Below are 21,652 nucleotides of genomic sequence, written 5' to 3' on the forward strand. Positions count from 1 at the left end.
CTCTACAGTGGGGAGCTCTGGGCAGAGACCTCTAAGACGAGAAGTGAGCAGATCATTCCAGGCAGAGGGCTCAGGGAGTGCAGAGGACACGAGGTGGTGACGTGGTATGGTCAAAGAAAAAGTAGTCTAGTGTGGGGGAAGGAGGAGAAACTGAGAAGGGAGACACAGGACAACCGATATTTGGAAAGGCAGGCAGGGTGCCTTATGGACCACGGTTAAGAATCTGGATTTTAGGATTTTTATCCCAAGTTCACCTAGAAGCCATGAAGAGTGATGGTGAGAAGGGTAATATTGTTGGGTCCTGAAGCAAAGGAATAACATGATCTGATTTGATCGGATTATACTTATAGAGACAAGAATGCAAACAAAAGAATCAATTAGGAGGCTGTTACAAAGTCCAGTGAGAGATGATGGCTTGGACTAGAAAGGTGACCATGGATATAAAAAAAAGAATGATACGGAGATTTGTGAATGAAATAAGAAACAGAAAGAAAAAATAGCAAAACATAAGAAACAAGGATGACTCCTAGACTTTTGGCTTGAACAGCTAGGTGGAACAATGGCAAATAAAAAAGTACAAGGGTGTTTATCACACTGTTATATATAATAGTAAAAGACTGAAACAACCTAAATAACCTACATGCCTCATGGTAGGGGACAGGTTAAATAAATGGACTAGTAAGCAATCAATATAAATGCTATAACTGAGTATTTCATAACAACGAATGGACACAATTAGCAGGGCAAAATCAAATTACATCACAACACATTATGATAATCACTTGCCTCAAAAAAAACCAATCGGCATGATATTAATTTTGTATATTCTTTAAACACACACACACACACACACACACACACACACACACACACACACACACAGCCCTGGCTGGTGTGGCTTTGGTGGATTAATTGCCAGCCTGTGACCTGAAAGGTCACCGGTTTGATTTGCTGTCAGGGCACATGCCTGTGATGTGGGCCAGGTCCCTGTTTGGGAGCATGCAAGAGGCAACCAACTGATGTTTCTCTCACTCATGGATGTTCCTCTCCCTCTTTCTTGTTCCCTTCCCCTCTCTGAAAATAAATAAAATCTTAAAAAAAAAAAAAAAGTATGAATCTGTTTCAAAATGTTGCTTTCTTTGTGATTTTATTTTCCAAATTCTCTAAAATGAACTATTTTTAAAAAAATTGTATTTATTGATTTTTAGAGAGAGAGGAAAGGAGGTGGCAGGAGAGAAACATCGATTTGTTGTTCAATTTATTTATGCGTTCATTGGTTGTTGCATTTCTGTATGCTGACCAGGGATCAACTTCACAACCTTGGTGGGACAACACTAACCAACTGAGCTACCCAGCCAAGGCCGAACTTGTATTTCTTTTACAGTTTTTTTTTAAAGCTATATTTTTAAATGGCAGTGTCCCAAAACTGCACCTAATCTAAACAGGCACTTTCACCTTTTCTCCTCGGCACCTTGCTGCACAGGGATGCTTTCAGTTAGGCAAATAAGCCTAGCAGTGTTGCCAAGGAGCAGCCCTGTGGGAACTGGCTGGGCCAAGTTTTATGTGCCTCTAGGTCCCTACTGCAGCAATCACACAGCATCCCCAAATGGTCCTAGGAAGAAGCCTGGCTTCCCATCAGTGTTGAAGAGCACATGTTCTAACACCCAATAAATCAGACTATACCCTTTAGGAAGCAGCTGTGAGAGGAGTTCATCTAACCCCAAGGAGCAGCTATTTAATATACAGCAGCATCTGAGTATTCATGGGGAAAACTGGTGGGTGTGGGAGGGAGAGAAGAAATGACTGGACAGCACATTAACAGAACCTGCTGCTCTGGGAAACAGGCAGGCAGCTAGAATCTACAAAAAATGTTGCTATGTAGGTTAGAAATAGCATATAGAATTTTTTTAATTTTCAGTAGCCACGTTTTTAAAAGATGAAGATTAGCACAAATAACGTTATTTTATTTAATTTAAAGATACTACATTTCAACATGTAATCATTATAAAAAGTTAATTTAGCTTTTATATTCTTTTTTTTATACCACATCTTCATTATATACAGGGAAGGTGTTTCCCACTACAGAAGGAGTCCAAGGAAAGACAGGTGACAATTTACACACCAGAGTGAGAATCACTCACCTGCAGTGTAAAGAGATGGAACCAATTCCCTGGAAAGGACAGAAAACTTGGCTTCCAAAGGGGAGAACTGCCAGAGAAAGGGAAAGCTCAAACAATGCAAGGAGTACCAACCAGGTCACTGGGTTAATGGCCACAAACAGGTTGTACATAAAGCTCCAACACACAAACCTGCCCTGTCTTACCACTTCCTTGTAGTGTTTATGGTTGATTAGCAAGCTACTGGAAAAACCAGCATTCCACATACGTTGGAGTTTGGGAGGTGCTGTATAATAAAGAATGTTTGGTCTTAGGTCCAAGTTCCTGGGAGGAAACTTCTAGAAGGATCTTTGTTACTCATCATTGGCCAAGATAGTTTGTGCTAATGAGGTAGGTAACTCCTGGTGGGGCACCTAGATAAATGTTATACTAATTGCTGAGTGGGGATAGAGGCAGCCCACCATGTCAACCAAGTGATTAAATGCCTAGGATATTCAGGAGAGCCCAAGCTTCAGGGAAGCAAGGGAAGCTGGAGACTGAGCTCAATTAAATCATGATTCTATCAATCATGACTACATAATGAAACCCCAATAATAACTCCAGACACAAACTCAGTGGAGCTTCCTGGCTGGCAAACCATCAATGTGCCAGGAGGGTGATGTACTCTGATTCCATGTGGAGGGCAGAATTGTTAAATAATCCTTTCTTTTGTTAATAGCTCCCTTGCCCCAGTCTCTCTTCCATAAACACTTCCATTTTGTACAACCCTTAGAGTGCCCTTCTAGTTGCTAGATGGGATACTGCCTGGCTTATGAATCGCTTAATAAAGCCATCATATTTTAAAATTTACTTGAATTTTTTAAAAACAAGACCTTTCACACTTTACCCTATGTGTCTCTTCATTTGGCTGCTCCTGACTTCTATTCTTTACAATAAAATGTAATCCTAAGTAGTATAGCACTGTTCTGGGTTCTATGAATTGTTAATAGCAAATTAATGAAACTGAAGTGGGTCACAGGAACCCTCAAGACTTGTAACCAATTAGTCAGAAGTGCGGGTGGCCTGGGGGACCTCCAAACTTGCAGCTGTGGTAACTCCAGGTGGTTAGTGACAGAACTGTATTTCAGTATTTTAGGAGGACAAACATATCTGGCAGAATTCTCAGGGGCTCCAGAATCTGAGCCCTTCCTTTCCTACCAGAAGCCTATCCCCACCAGTCCTACCCAACTTTCACAGTTGTTTTTTTTTTTTTTTAAGATTTTACTTATTTATTTTTAGAGAGAGGAGAAAGGAGGGAGAAAGAGGGGGAGAGAAACACTTCTATGAGAGAGAAACATCAATCCGTTGCCTCTTGCATGCCCCAACTGGGACCTGGCCCAAACCCAGGCATGTGCCCTGACTGGGAATTGAACTGACGAGCTTTTGCTTTGCAGGGAAGACACCCAACTGAGCCACACCAGTCAGGGCTCACACAACACTCTTACATCCCCTAACCCTCAGAGAAAATGGTAAATCTCCCATTAAACCAAAGTTGGCCTTGCAGACATTTACTCCATTTAAGAGGGAAATAATGAAAAGGAATGAAGGAGATAGGAGATTAACAAAAAAAAATCACAATGAAGTATTTTACCTTTGCTTAAAACAAGTCTTTCACTTAGTGCTATGTTTCATTATAATACAAAAGTAGTGTGGGAAGGAGAAGCTTTGTCACTGAAGAATAAAGTTCTGTTGTGAGTTAGGAATTTGAGGCTTCTAGAACATTTTAAACACTCATTTCCTTTTCATGCACATATGTAATTATATATCCTAGTACCTCTATCACCATAAATGTAATTAACTGTTTGCAGAATGGTGCTACAAAGCCTTTGGTTATGAGTCAAGCAATAAAAAGCCATTTAATATATCTGTGTGGGGGATGAGGGGTGGAGGGCACAGAGAGGGGGGAGAGGGGAGAGAGGGGTCAGAACTGATTGTGCGAGGGATCACCTAACTCTTAACTCTAAGGGGCCCTTGATTACTGATGTTCGGAATGAATTAAAAAGTATAAATAAGCATGGACAAAGCTCCTGGACAAGGTACCCAAGGCACCAGCTCTCCCAATTGCTTCTCATTGGGCATAAGGCTGTCCACTAAGCCACTAAGTTCAAGTGGCATAGCCCTCATTGTTGGAGGGACACAGCCTGGGGACCTTAGGACAAGTTATTTTACCCTAAACCATAGTTTCCTAAGCTTAGAAATGCTGCTGTGGAATGTACATTGTATTTGCATATAAATGGTACACATCAGGTGCTCAGCAATCAGCTCTGTTGGCTGGAGAGGCTGAAGGTGACAGGGCAGGCCCAAAGAGTCCTCCAGCTGTAGTACAGACAAGGGCTTCCCGCTGAGGTTCAGCTGCCACACTGAGCCCTTCGCGTGCCATTACTGGTACCTGTTACTCAAGGCCTTGCTTCCTGCCTCGCAGGCATTCTTTCTAATATACAGGCTACTTACAGAGGTTGGCTTTCTGAAGACCATCTCTGTATATTTGGGAGTTACACCTCATGCTGCCATGCAACTCTTGTCAACAAGATAATGCTTAATGGAGACAGAAAATGAAAGTCTTCCAACTTTAATTTCAAATGCCAGAATCATTAACTTGAATAGCAGACTGACCTATGTATTATGTACATAATTAATTCATAATGTTCAAAGAAAACTAGATGTAAAATTAGTAATGTATTTATTGTGATTACTGATGTTTTTCTCAGAATATTTTATGGTATTAACCTGGCCTAATGTCACTATAAATCTAAATGTACAAGACATAGATTTTTACATAAAAGCCCCATTTTCTCTTCTTATATAATGACTACTTACCAAATGGTCTATGAAATCTTTTTCAAATATCAGATGTTTTGCATTATAAAATCAAATAACTTGGGTATATGTTTACTGTGTGTCAAGTTTTTAAAATAAATAATGAATAAATTAAAACAACAATATAATTTCAGTTATTGAACAGTAAGAGCAAGCATAACTTACCTGGAAATTAAATAGCAATTCACTCCTATTTCTTCTTATCACCTTACAAACCAACTACTTACCTAAAGATGTCTACTATTCAAATGTATCTAATTAGCAGCATGTTAGGGTTCAGTGTCTTTCTTAAAACGAGATGATTGGACTGAGTCTGTGTGTCAGGCAAAGTGCTAAGCACCTGACATACCCAATCTCTTTTAGATCTTAAAATAATTCCAAGACATGTATTATCAGTATCCTCATTTTTCAATCAAGATATGGGAATTCGGGGGTGAGGGGAGTACTGGGTTGGCAGAAAACTCCATTATGTTTTTTCCGAACAATGGTTCTAGCAGTGCTTAGTTGTCTTTAACCTCATTCAAAACAATTTTGTTAGATTGTATTGTGACAGCTGTCATATCGGTGTGGCAGCTAGAGGCCAATAGCAGGAAATAGCCAACATGCTCAAAATATCCAAGTCAATAAAGTTATTGGTGAAAATGAAAAATGTGTCTTTTATTTTAAAGAAAAAAAATAACAGACTTTTGGCCAACCCACTAATTTTCCAGGATGCAAGCCTAGGCAATGGGATTCTTGAGCTCTGTCTTCTAGCTGCTACTCCCTTTTATAGTGTCTTGTGAGTGTAGTCAATGTCATTATATATTTTTATTAGCATTAACATTAAATAGAGATGTTAAGTTTACAGTATAGGAACTATCTATATTTAATCATGTACATAATTAAACTGACTAAAATGGTAGTTTTAGATGATATTAAATAATAATAAAAGACTTTCATCTTATACATATTGTATGTTAGGTGAGCCCCTAAACTCTTACCTACAGTTAAAGAAACCGCTAATACACTTACCTCGATCAATTTGTTGGCATGTTCACGGAAAACTTGGGCATACTCTTTAACTTCTTTCTCATTTCCATTCTTTGCAGCTTCAATCAATACTAACAGTGGAACATTGGTTTCCAGGAATGAATCTGACACGTGGTCCATGACAGCTTTGCGAAGCTAGTAATTAAATTGTAAAAATTTGATTTGATTTCTAACAAGAGGCTAGAATGCTTTTGTCTCTTATACTTTTAAATCTAATGGAAGCTTATGATAGCTTGGCTGCACTTAATATGAGGGCGACCCTCCCCACCATGTAATCCATGCAGTTAAATAATCTGCAGTGTAGGGAATGTATGACTGTGCAGGTAGTGGTTTCCACTACAGTTACAGCATGCCAGCCAACAGAATCTCAGTTTTCAACATATTCTTTTTTTCTTGGGATTTACACAACTTTCTTGGGAATTGTGAAGCTTATGTCTTGAAGGAATAATAAAAAACTAAACAGAAAGCAGCTCTGAGTTAAATTGACACACAGCCTTGGAACATATATAATTAGCTTAAATGGCTAAATAAAAATGAGAAGAGAGGAAAAATGTACTTTCTGGTTTATCTAAACAGTGCTGGCATACCATGAACTTTAAAACTGAACAGTTATCTTTATAACCATTTCTGATACAACTTCAATAAAGTAAAATAAAAATACAGTCCTTTTTAAATTTTGTTTTATATTAGACATGACAATAAAATGTCTCTCCACTAAGTATGGAAATTGTATTACTACTACAACTTCTTTTTAAGTCTTAATACATTGTTTTATAAATTCAGCCCTACCTTTTTTAAAGACAGAAACTCAATATGATTTCAAAATTAACAAAACTACTTAACATTAAATGAAGAGATTCTTTCCTCTATGTTTACTAACTTAGAAAACTGAGTGCCCCAAATAGCTTGATACCCACTGTAGGTGTACTGCAAATACATCTCCACAAAGGATCTAAGGAAACTATGAGTGTTTAATCAGAATGGGGTAAGTCAGATGAATGACTGCAGTTTCTGTGTCTACTAATAGGTGAGTATCACGAGATCCTTCAGAGTATTTCGACAGGTCCCCAAGTCATTTTTAATTGACTTTCTTACCTGTACATCCTTTTCACACTAGAGCTAACTTATTCAGTCCATCCTAGTAGGACCACATTAGTCCAGGTCCCCAAGAGATTTTATTAGCCACTTAAAAGCTTATTATCAACAAAACAGAGAGATAGTCAATTTCCTGTGAAGATCAATCCTTATCCCTAATAAAATGTTTGGGGACCCAGTATTTATTGGGATTTTAACCAAAACTACAAAACTGAGAACTTGGGAAAGCAATCTGCACTTTCTGTAGCTTACCTGTCTACGCAGGTCCCTGGTCTTCTTGGTCATTTTATCTATTGCAGAATTGAGCGCATCACTTCTCTCTTTACGTCCAGCCTGGAAAAAAAGGAGAGATGCATCTTTTAGTGATTCACAAAAAAAATTAATGATAAGTCTATAGCTATTTATGTTCAAATTAACATTGAAAAAAGTCTATGTTTTAAAAACCCAAAGTTGAAAAATACACTGGGGGTAGGGGTGACGGACAGGGGGACACAGGGAACCATGTGGCTTTGTTCATAAAAAACATAACCTTACAACTCTTAGGCTCCACATCATGGGAATTGAGGGAGTTTTATCAAAATAAGAGAAGCCAAGGAACAGGACTGTCACTTCCAAGTTCCATCTGAAAAATTATATTTATATTTTAATTTAAGGTTCAGTGCACACGAACTTCATTAACAAACCAGCTCTTCTTGAACTGCAAGCTAGAACAGGTTACATCTGATTTTGATCAACTCTGAGATTTCAAGGATGTCAAAATACGAAAGTTGGCACCTGGCACTAAAACAATCTGAAAAACCAATTTTAAAACTGATATATACTATGATGGGTCAAAGTTAATGATGAATAAGAATGAGACTACTTCAGCCATATTTTTAAAAAATTCTAGGCTAAGCTTAATGCAATTGTATTGCACAGATAAGAACATTTTGGCTACTCAAGAGAGGTATGTAAATCAGCCTTTCTTCAGAAGTCAAGGGGCTGAGTTGATATTCACCCCAGAGAACATTCTAAGCAGAATCAAAATTGATGGTAGCAGAAAGAAAAGGGACAAAGGCAGTTATCCTGGCCATGTGCTTGGAAATTCCTAGTAAGACATCAGCTACATTACACTATGAAGTATATTAAAAGTTTTTCCTTACAAAATGCCCAGCCAACAAATATGGCTCCATAAAACATATAGTAATCAAAGGAAGAAATACAGACACAGGAATTTAACCCAGTGTTCTATCTTTGGGTATCCTTAAGACATTCTGGTATGGATACATCATCAGTACACACACCAACACAGCAGATGACTGGTTGGGGATGAGGAGATGTGGTTATGTTTTCTTTTTTCTTTTTTTTTTTTTAATGTATTTTATTGATTATATTGTTACAATAGTTCAATTTTCTCCCCTTTACTCCCCTCCATCCAGCATCTCCCTCCCCCAGCGGTTATGTTTTCTAAGTGCCTTTTTATGTATATTTATTACTCACTTTCTCTCTTATCCCCCACCTGTTAAGTGGGGACAATGACATTTGCTCCTCTGCCCCCATTTCTATGGACTGCTAGAGAAGAGAAGGAATATTGAGGAATATAGGTTAGCAAAGGACCAAAAGGAGACCAGAGGGGACCTAAGAACTTTAAAAGTTGAAATATAAGTGATAAATTGATATGACACTATCAAATCTGGTCAGGGTCACATTCCTCACCTTTCACCCCAGAACTCCTATACTGCCAATCAAATTAAGTAGTCCACTTATATTAATGGGTAAAAAAAGAAGAGTCTCAATAAAACTGATTCAGGTATGAGAATTTCTACCACCAGTCAGAAAAGGATGAAACAAGCATAATTAGTTATTGACACTCTCAAAGATCAAAATACTAGGTAGAGGTGCCAGAAATTTATGATTTTTTTTAAATCAGGGCACATGCCTGGGTTGCAGGCCAGGTCCCCCAGCCTCCCCCACCCTGGTTAGGGGCTTGCAACAGGCAACCAATTGATGTTTCTCTCACACATAGCTGTTTCTCTCCTCTGTCTCCCTCCCTTCCCCTCTAAAAATAAATAAGCATTCTTAAAAAAAAAAGGGAAAGTCTCAGTATATTCCTTAGACACTCAAGTGCTCCAAAAAAATTTCTCTATATAAACCCAGTAAAGTTTGTCATTGCTCTGAGCCATGTGTTGGGGGGATATTTCTAATCATTTATTCTAGAAAACATCTACTCATCAAAAACCCAAAGGCTGGATTAAATGACCTCATGAGAGCCCAAGTCCCTGTAACCTCAAATACCCAGAAATGTCCTCAATTTGGGTGGGAAGTTATACAAAAGCCATCCTTAAATTTGACTTTTGAGAGAATTATAGTCAGACAACAAAATTCACTTTAATATGCAACACACACCATGAACCTGTTAATTCTTTGTTCAACTACCCTAAAAATCAATTTGTCTTTCTTGTTACTTTAGGAAATAAGAGGTTTATGCCTCATGAATCAGGAGGGGGCAGTTCAGAAGCAGTTATTACTGAAGCTTTTAGGTTATACTAGACAGACCACCTTTTAAATCAAAGCCCCTCTTTAAAAAATATACTCCACTTAGCAAGTTCAGGATTTCAATTACTACTGGATAGTGGGCCAGGACCCAAATGGGTTTGCATAGTGCCGGCCAGTAGTATGCAGGTTCTTGACTTTGTAGAGGAAAGATTTCACAACACGAGTCCCAGTAACTTTGAGAGGATGTTTTCTAAAGCTGGGGCAGTGAAACAAGGAAGGGCTTAGGATACTGGAAGCAACAGGAGAACCTAAGTGGGGCTGCCTTGGGTCTCTGGAAATGTTACAGGGAAGAAATGAGCCTTGGCGGGGCTGCTGTTATCTCACTAAGAAGTCAGAGAAAAGGGGGCCTTGGGGACAGGATCACGGGGTTAGCCTGGGACACGCTGCTGCTGTCCACTGCTCCCTGGTTGCAAGCCTGTGGGGTCCCTTAAGAGTTCAGGAGAGGCATGGCTGTGTGGGAAGAAGAAGCGGAAAGAACTGGTGCTGGCGCGCTTGTGGGGAGTGTGAGCAGGGACCTTCCTTTTGAGGGGATTTAGGGAAACTCTTGGGGAGGATCTCAATAGAATATTCATCAACTTCATGCTGATGTACCAAAATGAGATTTATTCCCTTAACTTCATCTGTCCTTGACTGTGGTTGGCAAATGGCACTAATTGGATTTCTGCTACCTATCTCCCCGAGCTGGATGGTTCAAGCCATTTACCCTCTGGTTGAAGAGGAGTGTAAACCATTTACTCTTCAGTGTCCCTGGTTTAGGGAAGATAGGATTTACTACATTGCTGCAAACTGCTTGTTTAACTACATGTCCCAGTTTCCCTATTCCGCTTGTCCTGGCTTATTCGCCAGTCTCGCAATCATTTAAAATACTATCGGAGTGAGTATACAAACATGCACACACAACCTTAACGATGAACCTGATGAAATTTTACAGCTGTTAGGATTTTTTATTTCTAGTTTTAGGTAGGCCAAAGTAAAGTTGCTCAATGAATCTTTTTGTTGTTGTTTTTTTTTTAATTTTATTTACTTAATTTTATTGATTATGCTGTTACAGTTGTCCCAATTCCTTTTCCCTTTGCTTCCATCCACCCAGTACCCCACTTCCCTCCAGCAATCCCACCCCGCTTTAGTTCATGTCCATGGGCCATGCATATAAGTTCTTTGGCTTTACCCTTTCCTATATTATTCTTAACTTCCGCATCTATTTTGTACTTACCAATTATGCTTTTTAATCCTTGCATCATTTCCCCATTTCTTCCCCTTCCCCCTCCCAGCTGATAACCCTCCAAATGATCCCCATACCTATGATTCTGTTCCTATTCTGGCTGTCTGCTTAGTTTGGTTTTATAGTTTTAGGTTCTGTTGTTGATAGTTGTGAGTTTATTTTAACATCATAGTTTTGATCCTCTTTTTCTTAAATAAGTCCCTTTAACATTTCATAAAATAATGGCTTGGTGATGATGAACTCCTTTAGCTTTCTCTTGTCCAGGAAGCATTTCATCTGCTGTTCCATTCTAAATGATAGCTTTGCTGGATAGAATAATCTTGGTTGTATAATAGGTCCTTGCTTTTCATCACTTTGAATACTTCTTGCCAGTCCCTTTTTGCCTGTGAAGTTTTTTTGAGAATTCAGTTGATAGTCTCATAGGAATCCCTTTGTAGGTAACTCTCTTCTTTTCTCTTGCTGCCTTTAAGAGTCTCTTTATCTTTCACCTTTGGTTTTTAATTATGATGTGTCTTGGTATGCTCCTCTTTGGGTCTAGCTTGTTTGAGACTTTCTGTGCTTCCTGGACTTGTATGTCTATTTCCTTCACCAAATTTGGGAAGTTTTCCTTCATTATTTTTTCACGTATGTTTTCAATTTCTTGCTCTTCCTTTTCTTCTCTGGCACCCCTATGATTCGGATGTTGGCACGTTTAAAGTTGTCCCAGAGGTTCCTAAGCCTCTCCTCATTTTTTTCAATTCTTGTTTCTTCATCTTGTACTGGTTGACTATTTATTTTTTCCTTTTGTTCCAAATCATTGATCTGAACCCCGGTTTCCTTCCCTTCATCATTGATTTTGTGTGGATTTTCCTTCATTTCACTTAGCATAGCCTTCACTTCTCCCCTTCTGCATTTGCTGTACTCAAGCATATCTGTCAAGTGTGTGAGCATCTTTATCACCAGTGTTTTGAACACTACATCTGTTAGGCTGGCTATCTCCTCATCGCTTAGTTCTCCCACTGGAACCTTGATTTGTTCCCTCTTTTGGGCCGTACTTCTCTGCCTCCTCAACTTGACCGGCTCCTGTGTTTGCCTCTGTGTCTTAGGTACAGCTGTCACACCTGTTATGCTGTAAGGGGCGGAGCCTTAGGTATTTGTCAGTACAGGGCTACCCAGTTCACCACGTTGTGGTGCTGTGTGTGGGAGAGGGCTCTGAGAGGGAACAATGCTGCTTGCTCAGCACTCTCACCTTTTCCAGGCACTTCTCCTACTTCCTGTATGGGACTGGCACCCCTCTAGCTTTGTGCTGGTTGTGGTTCCCAGAGTGGGTGGGTCTGCGGGCATTCCAGGACCATGGGGGCCCTCTAAACAAACAGACTCCTCTGAGAGACCAGCAGTTTCTTCCTCTGCCCCAAACCCCACTGGTTTCCACAATCAGAAGCAATGAGGCTTTATTTCCCCTGGCACTGGAACTGTGAGCTGCGAGGTCTCAAGGTCTGGTCTTGTGCTGGGAGCACTCCCCAGGTGTCTCTCCCTACTTTTTAAAATGTGTGACGGTGATTTCCACCTGCCAGTCTGCCACTGTCGCCGCTGCCTCCACCCTGCATCTTCTCTGCCCTGGCTCCACCCTTCCTACCTGTTTGGATGAGTATTTCTTCTTTATATTTTTGCAGCTTGATTTTCTGGAACTTCTGGTTGTCTCCAGTTTTGAGGTAGTTATATTCCTTCCTAGTAGTGGAGGGAGATGCAGCATGTCTCCCTATGCCTATCTTGGCCAGAGTCCTGCTCAATGAATCTTTAAAATAAGTGACTCTCAGCAACCCACCTAATTGGGAGACTATTCCACTGAGCAGAGGTACCACCTAGGTCACTCAATTTTGATATGTATGTACTTGCTAAGCAATGACAAAAGGGCTTGCTAAGAAAAAGATAAGGCATGTTTGGGGTTTTAACATAAAGCTTCTCCTTGACAAGGAAATGCCAGCTGAACGAAAGAGAGGCAAAGGTTATTTGGCTGGGAACATCTCTAGCAACACAGTTCTTGCTGACATAGTAAAGAGCTTTCAAAACCCATTTTTAATAGAAGTTTTAAGTAGCCCCTACCCCCCCTTCATCCTGTGTGAACAGACTTCTATTTATTTAGACACACTCTTAACTGAGCACCTACTCTGCATCCACTGGAGTGGACAGGACCAGCCATAATCCTTCTATAATCTGAGATAAAATAAATCAGAGTAACAACTAATTCAGCAATACCCTGTATCATGCTGGGCCTCACAGGAATTCTACATGATATAACAGTGGTCAAAGTAGTAAGTAAAAGTTATGCAGGAGGTTACATTTAAGTTAGGCATCAATTTTTTTAAGTATTAAGAACTAGAATTTCATGGAGGATTTTACCTATTTTTGGAGGTAAACTCTAAATTAACAGCTCCCCTCCCCGCCACCCCCAAAAGGACTGACTCCTGCCTCAGAAAGAATAAGCATTCCTGTAACAAATTCAGCATTTTCCAAGCCACTCATACTTCTGCCACAGATAATAACAGGTCTCACTGCTGTGGCTGTTGCATATGTCCACCAATTCTTCACCCATAATCTAATCCACCTCTGAAGTCCCTGACTCTAGTCTAATCTTTCCGTTTGAAATGGGATAAAATAAGCAACAGCAGGAAGGAACATGTCCCTGGCATCATTGGTGGCATCTCAGAAGGCATTTTAGTCCCTAGAAACAATGTGACAAAAGTTCCCAGGTAAGCCTACAAAAAACTAATCAACCTAAAAGGTAATGGCACAACTAAATCAGTGCATCCAGGGAAAAATACACAGTGAAAACTTCCACAGTGCTTTCAGGGTAACAAACACGATTTATGCTGAAGGAGCTACATAGTCTCTTCTGCCAAAAGCTTCCTTCTCATCTTATTCTGCACTCTCCCTGTTGAGCGCAGCCATTACTTCAATGACTACGGTCACTCTGCCATCCATCCACATGCATTTTAATTCTTCAGATATGCCATGCTCTCTCACCAACTTGGAATACTCTTCTCCCCTTCTTCTAATTCTTATCCACCCTTTGGAGGAGATACCGTACTTCCTGTAGCCAACCTCAATTCTAAGTTCAAGTTTGATGCTCCTCTGAAGTGCTCCCTCAGTACCTAACACTTTCCCTCAGAGCCATTTTCAAATCATACCCGTCTCTCTCCCCTTGGACATGAATGAAATGAGAAATGTATCAAAGTCATTGGACTTAATGTTTGATCTATGTGGCAAATTATCACTCTCCTGCTTTTTCATGTTATTAGTGAAAATATAAGGCTTTTCAAGTAACTCCAAATACTGCTTTCAATCTAGAGTAAGGCTGGAGGGAGTAGCAGAGGAGGGCAAAATCCAAGTTTTAACCCTGGAACATTTAAGGGCTATTTAAAAGAAAATAAGAAGGTGTGATTAATTCAACAGGAAAGTCTAATTAGATACAATGTTTCCATCAGCCACCAGGAAATTAAACAAAATTCAAAAACTAAAAACCAAGGCACTCCACAAGACCCAAATCAGAATGAGCATCTGAAGCATCCCCCTCTCCTCAACCCCAAGACAGTGAGAGAAATGAATGAAGCATCATCACAGGTACAAAAGAGGAAAAGTGAGGTTGTCATCCAGATAGAGGCCTTTAAGTAAAGCAAGGGGTGAGGAAGTGATATCTATGGTGCTGTTGGAGGCTTCCGAGAAGAATGTGGAGCGATAACATTAAAGATACACTCAAGAAAAATATTTGAACACCAAAGGAGACTAGTATCTACTAGGGAGTCAATCCATGTCTTCATGAGTACAACTAAAATAAAAGGTTTGCTGATGAGTGGCCAACACATTATCACGAGTAAACATTTGGGGAATAACATGAGAAGCAATATGACCCTGGTTCTTCTCTCTGGCCCACAGATAGCTGATGGGCTCTGCATAAGCTGAATATGTGACAGGAGTTACTGGGAGCCTTAGGCAAAGACTAAGAGCCCAATATTAGAATATAATGGCTATATATATCTGCATCCCCAATTCCTTTCAAAGAGTACCCTCTCCTTTAGTTGCAAAGAACAGAAGTTTCCAATTTGCCTAATGTTACCTAAAAATTTAAAAAATTTAAGAAAATTGGCAGGGAAACTAATGTTACAGACATACTACCCCACTTTCTTTTTCTTCCCCTCACAGACTTTTAAAAATGAGCTTTACTGGTTTGTCTGGGTATTTTCTCAGATGAGAGCCAGCCTTGCACACCACCTTTAGATTTTTCTCAGCTTGATGCTGCATTATACCTGAAAATATGCCCAGGCATCTGTCTAAATGTCCTATCAGTTATAATAAGCTTAGGTATTTTCAGCTCTGGCCATAGACACATGCCAGAATGTGGCTTTTGAGGCATTCCACCATGGTGTAACTACACCATGTCCAAGAGGTACATGGCTGCTATAGCGCAGAGCTGCCATTAGCTAAATCACAATGAATTTGTGGCACCTTTATATATTTTATAGATCAGAATGAGAATGTGAATTATCTCTTTCTGGGGGGAAAAAAGTAACAAAAATCCTTGATAGAGAAAAGTTAGAAAGCCAATACTAAGAGTTCCCTGGCACAAATTGAAGCATGTAGCTGAGATAATTCCAATCTCTTTTCAGACACCAGGGTTTTTTTTTCCCCCTTAAAAAGGACAGTATTCATCTACTTGTTAAATAGCTGCTGTGCATAATAATTTGGGAGGTTCTCAAAAGCACAGATACATAAAGTCAATAGGTATACAAAATAAATGCATAAAGGTCACAGAATAAGAATTTAATTTTGAAGCTACTAATAATCCAGGGTGAGGGAGGGAGATAATAAAGCTCAACTGTGGGGATATTTCAGAAGAATTTTTAAATGCTCAGTTAACTGGTAAAACTGGGCTAAAATTTGTGATAAACCAGGTAAGTCTTTTGGTTTCTATACGTATTTTTAAAAACATTTCTGAAGGGCTCAGATCCTTTTTGCCCTACTTAAGATAATGGTATAAAAGGGAGTATTTATTTACTGAAGATTCTACAACACTTTCATGTTCACCAACTGGTACACATGTGTGTTTAATATTTAAAAAGCTTCTCATCAGTTTAGTCATTCATTAAAATTAAGTATATAGAGCAAAGCCATACACCTTTAAAAGACAAATAATTAAATAAAGTAAATATGTAAAATATTTGGCCAAGTTCATTTATTTAATAAGGAAAAAGTCTTAAAAATCTTTAAGAAAATGACCAATTTTAGAAATGGGGTGTGGAATGAGCACATGAAATACAGTCTACAGAAAAGAACAAAAATAACAATATACCTACATACAAAATGATGCTCAATCTCACTCACAATTAAATTAGAACAAACCAAAGACAGCATTTTTCACCATATTCCCAGATATTTTTAAAGTTTGCTGGCTTCCAATATAGTGTTTGGGGGAGGGGGCTTGGATAGGTGGCTAGTGCATACTTACAGGCTACTATGGGAAGTATAAAACAGTTTAAAATTTTTTGGAAGGCAATGCAGCAATGTCTGTTCATTCTAAAGACACACATCCCTTAACCTGACATTTTATGGTTAGGAACTTATGTTAATATAAACTTGTCTAAGAATGCAAAGATATTTTTTAGATATTCATTTTATACTGTATGCTAAAGCCGCAAAACAAATATGCCCATAAATTATAGTATATCCATATAAGGGAAAAACCATGCAGCCATTAGGTACACATTCACATCCACAAACACACAGGAAAAACTACGAAGCCATTAGACAGACAGACCTCCTCCCCCACCCCCGCCTCCCACCACGGAACAAGCATCAGGACAGAATCAGCTCCCACAAGGAGCTCAAGCCTTGGCAAGCCACATTTCAGCAACACGGAGACTCACATCTCAACTGCAGCTATAATGTTGCATGCTGTAATAGCCTTTCATAATAAGAAATGATCTTTCATTCTTTGGGCCAAATTGTTGTTACTGATTTTCTCCACATTGATGACATCACATATTTCAATATTTTTTGCTTGCCTTAGCACATGTTGCTGTCCCTCTACCCTAGAGCACATTAAGAAGGTTCTGAGGGAATAACATTTCCAAGTTTCAGCAACCAAACAAACTTGCTAGCATCTAGACAACATACATGCAAATTCACCCTTTTAAATTTAGCCAACTGGGTCACAGAGTCCTCTAAAATTGAAAGGGATTCTTCAGGAAAATATGAATGTGTATCTTACTCTTAATTCTGTCCTGTGCAAATGGCTCTGGATATAGCACATGGCCATCTATGTGCGCAGTAGGAAACGCACCTAAATAGGAAGCTACTTGAAATGTGAAGAGGAAAACGCAGGAAGGACAAATCCAAACTTGGTAGTATTTCAGAATGATGGAGGGGAGGGGGAAGGGAGGGGACGAGGGGGAAGGGGAGGGGGAGGGGGAGCAAGAGGAGAAGCAGCAGCCTGCCTTGAACAGAGGAAGAGGAAAACATGAAGAGGAGGCAGCCACTGGCAACAAGAGTAAGAACGGGCTTGGCAATGTAAGTTTCTATCAGTCTGTGCATTAATCAAGATTTCAGGATAGTTCTGTTTGGTTTGGTTTAATGTCTATGGTGGGAGAAATAAAAGACTTTCATGGTTTAAATGAACCTCTGCCCAAACTTCTGTGGAAGATTTTCCTTCACCTAATATCTGACTCAGGTGCATCACACTGAGATTCACTGACAAATTACCTAGCCATGGGCACAGAATACAAGACTAGCACAACAGAGTTAGTCTGTCATATGATCCTAGACCTGCCACCTGCCCCAACAGCAAGAAATGCCAGAAGTACATGCCCCCAAAACTAGGTTAGAAACCCCAAACTGTAAGTTGCAGCATCAAAAGGAACACACCATCACTAGTGTTAACCATCACTCCCCTTCCTAATGCTTTCTCAGTTGTATTTACTAACAAAATAGCAAAAGAACTTTTAAAAATCAAAATCAATCAAGGGCAGGGATAGAGACAACAATCCAATCCAAAATGGGGATTCTGGGAGCTTACTGCAGGGAGTCTTCTTTTTAAAGGCCTTTGAAAGAAAAGATTACCAGTAATGCAGATATACTGTACTGACTTACACAGTGGTCCCTGTGACCACAACGAGACGCCAGGAGCCTGGATTTCTGAATGTTCTCAGACCCTCTGGCTCTACCTGGGACTATCAACTCATCTTTAGCCATCTTTATGACAGATTGATGAAACCATTAATCCTCACATATTCTATCTGCCTCAGTCGGATAGGTTCCGTTTCCTTCTAAGATAACATGCTAATGTTTAGCACCAAACTTCAGTAATTTTTCCTGTTTTTAAATAGCAAACCAAAAATTTATAGGAAGTTATATGTTAGCCTTTTAATGCATGCATGTTTGAAAGCAGTGAACAGCTCCAGGATTTACTAAAATCTTACATCATCTTTCCCTCCTCCCTCCAAAAAAAGGCTAGGAAACCCACTTACCCTAAGACAGGTCTTGATAGTATATAGGCCCAAGTAAGAGGTTGCCAACTAAGAATCCCAAAGGTTCTTAGTAAGGGATGCACTCACATCCATAAAATCTAGGGCCTCCATCCTAAAATATAACTTTTTGATGAATGAGAGGATGTCTTCCAAGTAGCAATCAAGACTGGCAGCAACAAGGTTTATGTGAACATACTTTCCCAGAGGGCCTCTGTATAACACCTCTGGTGCTGGGGTATGACAATTTTTAAAGCTGGGCATGATTATCTAAATATCTGACCTTTTAGTATAAAGCGAAATCAAGCTCCATCTCTTCCACAAAAGAATAGGAAATTCCAGGTAAATTTCTGTACACATGCTTCTCCAAGTGGGGAAATAATTCTGCCTAATCAGCAGCACACATTAAAAGCGAATTTTCAGGTACAGGAATGCAGGTAACCACAGCACCTAAATTCTTCTGCGTGACTCATTTACAGAGGACAGACAGATGGTGGGGTTAGATTTTACTGCTCCTTTGATATGGATAGTACCCTCCAGAAGCTGTACTGCCACTTTAAGTCAAAAGCATATGTAAGCAGAATAAAGCTGTTCTAAAATGAAACCAAGAAAAAGTTTAATTCAGAAAGAACATGGGTTTCTGTTCAGTCCTCTTAGCTAAAGAAAGATAAAGATTAAAAAAATGATACAAAATTCCATCAACAGGAACTGTGCTCCACCAATTTTAAGACAAACACCATTATCTTCTTTGGTTCCACCGTCTGAACTGTTTGAACTCAAAGAGAGGCCAAGTGAGCAAGATGGCTGGAGACCTAGAAGGAACTGTGCACTCCAAGTACTGTGATACTGCATTATTGTCCTCCATTCCAGATGCATTGAAAATAATTATTCATAATTGCATTGGTGCTTCTCTGGGCAAATTTTCTAACCCACAAATCTGTTATAATGGTACTGTACTGGGAAAACATAATTTAAGTATTTCCCATCTGTTAGTATCATAAGAGGTAGGCCAAGGGACCTAGAGAGCAGAAAGGAACCAAGAGTTCAAAAAAGAGATGCTTTTCCTTCTAAATTTTCACATACAACTCATTCCTAATCGTGGTTGCTCTAATCCAATTGACTCAAAAGCTTTGCTCCACATGGAACTAAAGTGGTTACTTCAGGGAAGAATTTAATTCAGATCCTCCTGCCTGGCAATGGTCTCTCTCCCATCCCCCACCCCAATCAGAGGGTGGGTGACTTCAATGAGGGCATTTACAGTATCCCAAGGGCTTCTTTTCTTAACACACACACACACACACACACACCCCTTATCAGATCTCCCCCTTGGAAGTTTTGGAAGCAAGTTCCTGCACAATAGGAACTCTGAAATCTAGGGTCACAGACCCTCTAAGAATCTAATTAAACCTTATTCACAGAATAATGTACAAACAACAAAATTCAACAAGCCAGTCTGTAGACCTATGTTAACACATTGCAAGAATTCACATCATTTCTAAAAGGCATTTAAATACCCCAGTACGCAACGTGTTAAGAACTTCTAGACTACAGAGACACAGACTATGGAAAGGCTCAAGGTCAGTAGCAGGAGTGGCATCCTTGAAGTCTACACCAGGACCAGATCTCACCTCTCCCTCCCTTTCTTAACCAGAAAAAGAAAATGATGGGAGTACTAAGGTGGGCTCATTCCTGAGAATGGGCAACGTTGGTTTGGGGCCTTCTCCTTGGCCCAGGGAAACTGCCTTAGAACTGCACTGTATAGTCTAAGAACCTGATTGTCAACTCTTCCCTTCCCCTCTGCTTTCAGAGGCAACAGATCTGCCTTGTGGACTGAAGACTCTGCTGGTCCTGAAGAGCATCCTGCTGTCCTCTCTCTTCCTTTACATTTCCCAGGCATTTTCCCCAATAAAGCTCATACTTCTAACCCCATCTTAGAGTCTGCTTCTAGAAAAACTCAAATTACACACCTGCAGTTGCTGCCATCTTCACAGCGCCTTTACACAGGGCCCTGAGGAAGAGACCTTAAAACTATTCCAGTCCTCTCTCCAGGACCACACACCAACACAGAATCTACACCCCTTAAGACAATGACTTTTTAGACTTGCCCTGTAGGATTAAGGCCCTGGAAGCCAAAAGGCCAATAATGGTTCAGACACTATGGGTAGTTTTTGAGATTTCTGCCTTCAGATGTGACATAAGACCCACTACAGATAAGTGCTAATGTAAGGAATATTGGCACGGAAAGCCAAATCAATAAGGCAAGATGTTTAAGAGGTCTTACCTTTGTCAGACCTAAAAATATGACCCTGACTCATGCTAGAAATATCTTTCATGTTTACAGAACACTAAACATGGAGCTATACAGCCCTAGTCGGTGGCTCAGTTGATTGTATAGGCATACACCAAAAGGTTGCAGATTCGATCCCCGGTCCAAGTGTGTACAGGAGGCAACCAATCAATGTTTCTCTCACATCAATGTCTCTCTTTCTCCCTGTCTCTCTCTCTCTCTCTCCCTTCCTCTCTCACTAAAATCAATGTACATATTCTCAGGTGAAGATTAAAAAGAAATTAAACACAGAGCTGCACATTTATAATCAAGCTCTGCAAAGTGATGACACTGTTCAACAGGGAGAAGATAGAGTTAAATCAAGTAAAAAGAGCCAAAGCAAAATCATATTCCAAAGTTTAAGAGATCTTGTGTATTCACTAGACAAAGTCCAACAACAGTGTAAGACTCAAAACCAGTTCTTAAGCGTGCCAGTAGGAGCTACTGAGTGTGCAAGTAACTGTCCTATTATTTGAGTACCACAACACCCAATGTCAGAATCAACTGAGGTGAGGTGAGATTCTGAAGTAAATACAAGGGATCATGTCAGAATCCAGCCATGCTATATAACTTGTCCTAAACCATTTCTGTTCACTGTTGAGGCTTAGGGAATGCAACTTTAAATGATTGTATCAACCTACCTTTTACTCCTGTAATAAAATATTATTATAAAATAGCACAGAGAAGGAGAAATCTTTTAATCAGAGTTCCTCTAAAATTCTCAAAGAGAAAAATAACCAAATACTTTGTAAGCTTTTCTCCCCTTTATTCTTTGTCTGTGATGTTAAGCTCTTAGTGACAAAAAAGCCTAATCCACTTATTTATTTTACCCACACACAAAAAGCAAATCTTAGTCATACTTCCATTTTAACAAAGCATGACAACAAGGTGATTGAGTAGCTTCCCAAACTACCAGAGCAGAGGGCACTAACTTGCATAGGCTGGAGTTAGATCAGCACTTCATAAATCGTGCAGG

The 21,652-nt window shown here is 39.7% G+C and overlaps 1 protein-coding gene across 1 annotated transcript in view; it reads right to left on the minus strand.

The window, feature by feature from the left end:
• Positions 1-21,652, minus strand: part of CTNNA1 (catenin alpha 1) — a 180,563-nt gene that overhangs the window by 36,096 nt on the left and 122,815 nt on the right. The window contains exons 8-9 of the mRNA XM_090288239.1: positions 7,350-7,430; positions 5,985-6,137 (exon numbers count right to left, since the gene is read on the minus strand). Of these exons, the coding sequence (XP_090144365.1) occupies positions 5,985-6,137; positions 7,350-7,430 (234 nt within the window). The remainder of the gene's footprint in view (positions 1-5,984; positions 6,138-7,349; positions 7,431-21,652) is intronic.

The sequence above is a fragment of the Furipterus horrens genome, unplaced genomic scaffold, assembly GCF_987537825.1.
Source record: "Furipterus horrens unplaced genomic scaffold, mFurHor1.1.pri manual_scaffold_10, whole genome shotgun sequence".
In the NCBI taxonomy this organism is placed as follows: domain Eukaryota; kingdom Metazoa; phylum Chordata; class Mammalia; order Chiroptera; family Furipteridae; genus Furipterus; species Furipterus horrens.